At 33.7% G+C, this 9,973-nt stretch overlaps 1 protein-coding gene across 1 annotated transcript; it reads right to left on the bottom strand.

The window, feature by feature from the left end:
• Nucleotides 1-2,906: 2,906 nt before the first annotated feature.
• LOC100569797 lies at nucleotides 2,907-7,924 on the bottom strand. Its single transcript, XM_003241924.4, has 7 exons — nucleotides 7,626-7,924; nucleotides 7,364-7,536; nucleotides 7,018-7,298; nucleotides 6,916-6,948; nucleotides 6,709-6,840; nucleotides 5,543-6,644; nucleotides 2,907-3,859 (listed from the first exon to the last, which is right to left on the bottom strand). Exons 1-7 carry the CDS (start codon nucleotides 7,759-7,761, stop codon nucleotides 2,987-2,989), a joined length of 2,730 nt encoding a protein of 909 aa, XP_003241972.1. The 5' UTR covers nucleotides 7,762-7,924; the 3' UTR covers nucleotides 2,907-2,986.
• Nucleotides 7,925-9,973: the final 2,049 nt, after the last annotated feature.

Here is a 9,973-nt window from a genome sequence, read left to right as displayed (position 1 = left end):
ACATTGAAATATATCTTAAAAAATATTATGTTTGGTTTAGTACAATAGGCGATAATTTTGAGATTTGGGGAGGCCAAAGCCTTTTATAATACCATACTATTATATAATTGAATAAGCTTAAAAAAATTAAGTTAATGTATGGGAGGGGTGGAGGGCTGTTAAAGTTGTTGGTGGAGCTTGGCTACAGTTGGCCCTATGTTCGCATATGTAGGTAAGATTTCATAAGTCTCTTTATGACAAAACTGTGTTTAAACTATAATTAACATCTAGATTTTAGATTGTACGAAGAAATGAACATTAGTAGATATAGGTACGTGATCGTATATCAAAGTGTTCACACATCACGTTATTCGTTATTACCAGGGCTCGGAAGTTGTAGCAAATGCATATTTTTCTTGGTTCGTCCTAGAACATCCAAAGTAAGATACAAATATGTATCACACTTCTCTGATGTCATACACGAAATTTTATTTTACTATTTTTGCATATTTACTGGAAATTATCACATTATGTTGAAAATAATGATTAAATTGGTTAGGAAATAGGAAATAAATAGATCTTATAAGTACACTTTTACAAACATATTTAAGTAATTTAATATATATTTTGTTAACGCTTTATAATTGAACTAGTCCAGACAGTCCCTGATGTCTATGAGCCCAACAATTTTATAAAATTGTATAATTACATTTAACTTTTTAAAATAAATTTAATTTTTTCAATTTAAATGCATATTTTTTGATTTTTTGTGCTATTTATAGCACGTATTTTGGAGTTTTTAAGTGCATATTTAAGAGCTAAAAATTAACATTTTTAGTGCTACAACTTCCGAGCCCTGGTTATTACTTATTTATTAACCTAGTAGGTGCCTATTGTATGCCAGTATTTTTAAACATAAAGTTGTTATTTATTTATTTATCAGGTTTATATACCTACTTATTTTTTAGTTTCTTATTACTAAAATTGCAATATGTTTTATGATTTTTCAAAAATAATATAAACATGTTTCTACATAGTACATATTATATTTAAGCATATTTTGAGAGTTTCGACTGCATATTTCGATAATTTTTAGTGCAACAAGTCAAGTCCTGAACCCTAAGTTCATTTATATACGAAAACTGTAAAAACTTGGTTTTAATCTATACTTAAAAGTTAAAACACCCCCCATTTGATATTTCTGGCTACGCCACTGTTGACGCAACCATTGCCGACGTAAAATATGTTTTGCCATATTTTTTTACATAATATTTAAGCTGTTGACTGTCATTCCCATCGGTCATGTAGGCAATAATAATAAATACATAGATGGGACATAACAAGTATGATCGAACAGCATAGGTACTAGATACCAAAGTAGTTGCATATAATTAAAGTGTGGTATAGTAACGAACCGTGATAGGTAAGTGAAACTACAATACAAACAGTACTATGATATTGTTTCAGCTTTTATTTTTAATAAAAAATTAAATACATCGACAAAACAATAGGTGGTTAGTCACAATAGTCGAAAAACCCGTATATGTAGCGCATGTGTACACGGCCGAAATGAACACTTAAATTAATATTTTACTTTGATTAGATTTATGTGAAGAAAAAAAGGTAACATTTGTTTTTGAATATATCGTTTCTTATAGTGAGGAATATGTAGACGAAAGTAGTGCTTCTTTCTGGTGCTTTGTGTTATATATTACATTCTGTGGCTCGGGTAGTTTGAAGTTACTGTTACGTGTAAGTGTGTAACCAGATATACGGTAACATCGTCGCTACCACACATATCAAAATATATATTAATATAATATGTTAAGTTTGTATTTTATCGATCAAAATTAGTACCCGTATTCACTTATGGCATACTGACACACAGGTTTTTTTATGATGACATAAAATACGAGGTAATACGAGATGTTTTGGATTTATCGTCACACAAGTACACGACCACCGGTCGATTGCAAGTTACAACATACGCCGATATAACACAGCATGACACGGGTCAACTCAATTTTTTTTTGTAAAACAACTTGCTGGACACGGCAATGCGTTGCTATTGATAGGTTTTAGTGGTTATACGAACAGTATATAAGTATATTATTATCAAGTATAGTAAATATCGTAAATATAACTAACTATAATAACCACGCTATTATAATGGGAAATTGATTGATCTCGAAAAATTTCAAATTTAATAAACCGTGTTTGGATCCTATTGCTATGCATGAATTAATTACATACAGTATTCGATAACGGAAACGGTTACAGTAATATTGCCAATGATATTAAATGGAACTAAACATGCGACTGTCTTGTTGTTACTCATATGTATTTGGGCACCGATAAATATAAAATAATAATTATTGTTGAATAATTTTTGTTGGTATTTTATTAATTTGAGTGATTTTTTTGGGAGGGTAAATTAATAATATAAAAAGTGAAGTGTCCGTGAACTTGTAAAAATAAGAACTGGTTCACGCTTAAATTCATATTATTTTCAAATGAACACGTTCACGTTTTTTTAAAAATATGAATGCGTTCACTTTGTCGAGGATTTCATAATATTTTTGTTATTTTATGTCCAGTCGGCACCATTGGAATTCCATGTAGCTGTTTTATATTTATATATCATAATAGTATTATCAATCAATATTAATTATTACAAAATAAATATATTAATTGAACTATATAAAAATCGTTCAAAGTCATTAGATCACGTTAGGTTCACGTTTTAAAAAAGGCGAGCGACGTTCATGTACCTATCGTTCACTAATCATGAACGTGAACGTTCACGAACGACGTTCTTTCCAAACACTTCTAAAAAGTGACATAATCGCTTTTTAGCGATTACTAAAAAGTGATTTAAAAATGCATTCGCGGTAACCGCTGAAAAGTAAAAAAAAACAGAAAAGCGATGCACTTAAAACCAACTGCGTATTTTATTCTATCGTAATATTATTCTGTTCAATAATTTGGAACGTTCCTGCCGGTTTTCTCAGTAATTCCTACGGGTCTGCTGCGGTGCCGCGCACGCGCCGTCGTCGTCGTTGTCGTCCGTTTCGAATCCCCCGCGGTAATCGTCGTCCGGTCCCCCGGACGCGTCACCGCATTCCGACGAACAGGACGTGCCGTCGTCGTACCGGTCCGGGGCCCCGACGTCGCCGAATTCCCGAACTCGCGGGCCGCTCCTCGAATCGGCCGTCGACGACGACGACCAGGGCCAGGTGTTCGACGAACCGGGCGCGCTCGCGGCGTCCTCGCGCTGCAGGCTGACGTCGTCGTCGTCGCCGCCGCTCAGATATCGATCGTCGTCGGTCGTCGACTGCTGCGGCAGGTCGTCCGTCCGACGCATTTCAACCGACCCGTCGAACGACGCGGCCGACGACGCGGACAGCGAACCCGCGGTGTCGCCGTAGTCGTTGTTGTTGTTGTTGTTGTTGTTGTTGTCGTCGTGGTCGTCGAACCGGTTATTGGTCCACATGACCCTGGTCCATGACTGACGTCGATCGACCTCGTGCAGCATTTCGGCGGACCAATCGGGGCTCGCCTCGCCGGAGTCGTCGCAGTCGTCCGACAGGTCGTCGTTGTTGCCGCTGTTGGCGGCCGCGGCCGCGCCGTGATGATCGTTGGCCGGCAACGGCGTCGCCGGCCGCGAGCGTATTGTCGCCGATGAGAACGCGGAATAGGTGCCGCCCGCGGTCGTGTCGGATCTGTTGTCGCCGCTTGGCCCGGCAGGTTCGTGTTGCTGTTGCTGTAGCAGGCCTCCGCGTCTCCTGTCCGAACACGACGACAGCACCACCGCCAAAATGTCGGGCCGCCTCTGCGCGGTCGGCGGCTGATGTCCCGCAAACTCAGAGCTGGGCAGCAACTATACGGACAGATTTTATATATATTTTTTTTTATTTCGAATAATTTACAATTTGAACAATTTAATACGAAAACAATTTGTCTCCAAAAACCTGAGCTGTTGGGGGACAAGAATTTGTTAATATTTCATAATTGTATATAATATACTTATCTACACCGTTCTTAGATTCAAATTCAAAATTAGTGATGTGTAACAATGTAGCATAAAAGTTCGATTTAAAAGAGAATATTATGTATTAATAAGTTTATTGTATAGAACAAAAGTGTCAGTAAAACTAATTTTTTTGATTACTATTCAAGCGTTGAAATTCTATTAGGTACTTTATAAGTAATTTTTTGTATAGGTAAGGTAAAATTAGCAAAACTGTTTATATTAATACAACAATTATTACAATAATATAAAATGATGTATTAGGGATTTCGTTTACCGAATTCACTGCCGTTGTATTTAAACAATCTAAAAGTGTTATTTACATATTAGCCCGTAATGAATTATGCTCAAAACTAAAACCGTTATGATTATTAGTACGAATTACACACAATTTATTTTATATGAAGTCGTTCAAGCGTTAATAAATTATAGGTTCTATATACAATATCCGTATTTGTAATATATGACAGTTTAAAGGCTATCCTAATTCCTAAGAAGTAAATTTATCGACGATGCCAGATTTTTAAATGTTTATTATAAGCTCCTCCCCAAGCTGAAATTCCATAGATAAAAATTGATTGAGCGAGTGCACAATAAACCGTTCGCATGATATTTGGCAGTAAGATATTCTTAAGAGTTTTTAATTTATAGAAAAGGCTTCTAGTTTTTTTGCAATTATACCAATATGAGTACCTGCAAAAAGATACGAAGTGACTATAGTTAAAAAGTTATAAGTGAAGTTGTAAGTTCCTTTCTTTGATAAGTTTTAACTTACCTAGTTAAAACATAGAATATTAGGATAATACCTTAGTTACCGACTAAGTTATTTAATTTGATAAATAACTGTAACTTAGCTTAGTTATTTTCAAAATGTTCTTATTATGAACTGAATATTTTTTACATTGATTTTTAAGTGAAAACGACATAATAATATGTTTACGTAAATATCATTATAACATAGCAAGATGAACATACGTTCTATGGTCACCCTCACGGTTCTTGAACGACAAGTCTAAAATAATGAGAACGCCCCGCGATGGAGTGATATCTGCCGACGACTGTACTAAATGCGTCATTACTAATGTTAAAGTGACTACCGTTTGTCGTCGAAACAAAGGGCCTAATTGTTTATGTACACGCATACAGTGTGTTTCCTACAATACATTCTACAGTGGTATACAATAAAACCTCTACACAACTGCAGACCCATATATAATGTGGAAATCTACTTACAACGGAAAGATACACAACAGTATACCAAACGTATGACCTATATACTGTATATTATTTTAGTCTGCCCTATTGTATGGGAAAAATCAGTTGGTACCGAGTGATTCCGTTATAAGGAGGTTTTACTGTAATATTGTGTGGGTAAATAAAAAAAAAATAACTCGACTTGAGTTATTATTATCCCGAAAACGGGTAACTTAGCTTGAGTTACTCGTTTATATTTTAAAATTGACCTGGACTCGAGTCAGTTGTTTTTTGGATAACTTAACTTTGACTAGTTAAAAAAAAAGTCGGTTAACTTGCCCTGCAGCTTTGCGCAAACGGTGCCGGACACGAGCGGTTTTGTAGGTCTTTGGCTGAGCACGGACGCTGTCCTACCCTCCGTCTGTGGCCGTGGGTTCTCGGGGGCTCGGGGGTGCTCGTCCTCTGCTCCCTTCGCCGACCACTGCCAAAGATCACCTCTTCCGCTCGTCCGCCGTTCCTCGCGGTCCGTTCCAAGTTCGCACCGTCGCGATGGCCGAGTTCACGCCGACCGCGGTGATGTTCACGAGGCGGTTTTCGGACGCTTTCCGCGGCGGTTCTCGGGCTGTGGGGTGGAGGCGTGGCCGCCGTCCGCTGCAAACTGCTGCAGCTGCAGCGTATCGGCGATTCACTTTTCAGGATTTCCGGTTCGACGCGCGTCACTTGATCTGACAAGGTGGACGCGTAGTCGACGTTGCCGCCGCTGCGCACCCGTTCGGGTTCTCTCATCGCTATTGACTCGGCGCTGTAGGACACGGTCCAATCGCAAGTCGAACTGTCGTTGAACGACGACGATCCACCGGCGTTTAATACCGTCGAACGAATTTTCTTGTCTTTCGAATCGTTGTTACAATCGTCGACGACAGCCGGAGGGCAGTCATCGTCGTCCTTGGGAAATTTACAGGGTTCCACCTCCTTGCTTTTCTTTGGATTCCTCTTCAGACATCTCGAGTTGGACTTACATTCCTGCTTTTTCGTGTTCTGGTCACAATCGCTCTGGGTGTTTGCCGCGCTTGCCTTTTTTGCTAACTGTTCATTTGGGCATGTCGACTCAATTGGTTTTCTGCAAGGAATAGTCATCATTGGTTTATCACACGGACATAGTGTCTTTTCTTTTTTGACATCGCAGATGTTTTTCGTGGACCGTTTATAATCTTTCAATTCGCAAGTAAATGGTAGCTTTTCGACTTCTTTTAACTTAACATTGGAATAATCGACTAATGTTACACCCGTCATTTTATAAATAAATTTCGCGTCCGGAATTAGTGTATCAGTATACAATCTTCGGCTTACAATCTTATTACCAGGGAATTCTTTACAAAACACTATCGCAAATGCAGCTTCGTCTATTTGCTTTTGGTTACACTGTTGGTTTGATATATCTCTGAACAAATAAAGAAAAAATGCGAATTACAAAATAAAATAGTCATTATATCTGAATTACTCACACATCAATTGCAATAGAACCGGGTGTTCGTTTGGGTCTATTTTCTTCACTAGTTAGTATACTCCAAGGATGCCAATTAAACATGGTCTCAACTTCTTTTGGTATTTGGTCAATTGGAATAATATCATCGCATCTACATGAAAAAAAAAAACATTGAAATATGAATACTTATGTAATTATTGCATTACGTTTATTTGATTATAATTACTCGTTTTTGCGTTTAATGCTGGAATCTTTATCACTGAAAAATTTTAATATATAGTTATTTAACGAGCTTGTTTAGTGTAAAATATGTCTTTATAAAACATACTCGGTGACAATTTCAAAACGATTTAGGAATAGTTCCCATTGATTATGATCATGGTTAATCGGCACTCGAATAGACGATGGATTATACCATGTATAAATTGGCCAATCTGACCTTACGTAGAACGATTGAACAAAGTATGGTGAAGTTTTGAGTGTTGTGTAAGAACGCAGATTTGTAGCAACGGCTGCAGAACGTTTGTGTAAAATCTCTTGTTTTTTCTGCTCGTTGGTTAACGTTTCTTCAACTATATTATTATCTTGTAACCATTTAACCATATCCATCTACATGGACAGAGCGACCATTAAATTGATAAATGAAATAAATAAAAAAAATCTGAGAACTTTACCGTATTATCAGACCTCAACTCTAAATCTTTAAGATCATCGGGCGGAGGCCTTGAAAACATTTGAAAAGCTTTATCACTTCTCAACGATACAAATAAGATTTTGATAAGATGCATCTTTAAATCTGATGTGTCACTATCTAATCTAGTTAACCACGAAGAATAATTCAATTTGTCTAGAATAAACCATATTATATTATATTCATTATATTTTCAATGTGCATAATATTACACTCCGTTTTAATCATATTTCACTATACAATACCTGCTTCATTATCCAGTCTGATAATAGATAAATGGTTAATTTTTCGGTAAAAATCATATTTTGATGCATCGTCTGTCTTTTCTTTGGAGGTTATCCTTTTTATAATTCTTGGTGAACATTCAGAACGAGTATTCATTTTGACATTTGTTTTTACAGTTAAAATGTTTATAATTTACGAAATAAAATTGACGGAATAGATTTGTTGTATTTCTGTTAGCTATAGCTATTTGTTGATTTTTCTAGTTGCCATGAGTTATTTAAAAAAAAAATCGTTAAAAATGAGATACCATTTTATTTTATATAATTAATATTACGACTTTATAGTTAGGTGTAATTATTTATTTATACTTGTGTTTAATTTGTAGATATAAATACTGTTATTAGAATTCTTGTTATATAAATAAATCCAGAAACGTGACTGACTAATAACAAAACATACCTACTACCTAGTTAGTTATTAGTAGGGCACTAGACTTGTAGCTCTAAAAAATTACAAAAAAATACATTTAAATATTATATAAAATATGCATTTTAAAATGAATATTTTTTTATATAAAAAAATGATTTTTTTCTAATAAATACCTATTATTTTAATGAATATATTTTTTTATTTAAATTTTAAGTACAAGTTACAATAAGTATTGAATTATTTTAATTTATGGGTTTTCAGATACTTCTTCAAACTAATGATTCAATTTCTTCAACTTCTAAAAAATAATTGAAAAAATATTTTAGTTTCAAATGTTCAACTCTCAAAACGTGTTTCTAGCAAAAACATATGCGTCTGGGAACAGTCAACAATCGTATTAATATTATGATCAAAAATTTTAAATAATTTTAAATTCAACATTTTTTTGGTTGTATAATTAAATAAAAACTTTGACCAAAAATTATTGATAAAATTATAAATTATTTAAAATGTGTATCTAAAAGTATAAAATGGAAGAAATATGCCCTAAAAACAAAAAAAATGCAAAATATGCATTTATATGCAAAACAAAATATCAAAACTAGGTTTGTGAAAGCATAAAACGTATTAGCTTCGTACTTTACTATATTTGTGACTGAGCAAAAAAAATATGCAAATGATACAAGTATTCTGCCTCAGTAATTATTAATAACTAAAAAAATGTTCACTTACGAAGTTTTGGCATTTGGGTATTTCCGATCCCATCTCCATCTTATTATATCAACTATACTCAATATTAATATACTTATTACTATGTTTAATATAAAATATTAATTTGAAAATACAAGTCAGAACTATATCTCTTTAATGTATCTTTCGATAGGTGAAACTCTTTTATGAAATACTCAGTACATTTTCTAAAAATGTATCGCGATGCAAGATACTCGATACTTCAATTAATTGTATCGAGATACAAGATAAAATATAAATGATACAATTTATTGCATCTATAAGGTACTGCCCAACTCTGCAAGTGGTTCATTGTAATTGATTTGACTTTTAATTCAATGATATAATATCAAAACGATTCTGAGCGGAGGCGGTCTGTAATACGGTAGCTGGTAAGTTGAAATAATATTATTCGTTTAATCGTTTATAATAATCTACTTTGGAAGCTTCAAGTACCCACGAATGATATTTTTAAATATTACAACAAAATGACTAAAACTGTTATTCTTCGTCCAAATATTTACTTAAAATAACTATAAAAAAAATGTGTGATTATATTTTTACATTTTTCATTTTTTTTTTTTAACTTCCTTGGAATATAATTCTTAATTAACTCTTTAGCTAAAAAAAGTGAACATTTTATACATTTCAATTAAATGTTGTCGAAATTTGAACTTTAAATTCTTATAAAAAAAATTATGCCTATGTATTTTTAATATTTTTAAAATAGTATTGTAACAATGTGTGAGGCGCCTTCTATTACATTTTAAAGCTTTTTAACCCTACAAATACAATTATATTGACATTTATAGAAAACAAAACTAAAAATTGAAAATTGAAAATTTATACAGCCCAAAACAAATCAAAATATTTTTAAAATTTTATCCAGTCTAGAAAATGATAAAATAAATATATGGTCTGAAATTTCAAGTATCTACGGTTATTCGTTTTTAAATTGCAACAAAATAAGAAAATCACACCTCATGTAAAATCGAGTGAACCCAATGTTGTAAAATATTGAACTTCAAACAATAATACAAATTTAATTTGATAGTTTAGTATACATTTTTTTTTTGCAAAAGTAGACAAACTTATGAAGAATTTTGAATTCAATTTTTAAATCTTAGATGTAAAAAGAACATTTTTTTGAATTTACTACTCAAAATAATTTGTAAATGTTTTATATTTTTACGTATTTTGTCAAAATTTT

The sequence above is a fragment of the Acyrthosiphon pisum genome, chromosome X (genome assembly GCF_005508785.2).
Source record: "Acyrthosiphon pisum isolate AL4f chromosome X, pea_aphid_22Mar2018_4r6ur, whole genome shotgun sequence".
Lineage (NCBI taxonomy): Eukaryota > Metazoa > Arthropoda > Insecta > Hemiptera > Aphididae > Acyrthosiphon > Acyrthosiphon pisum.
This window is presented reverse-complemented; position numbering and strand designations above follow the sequence as displayed.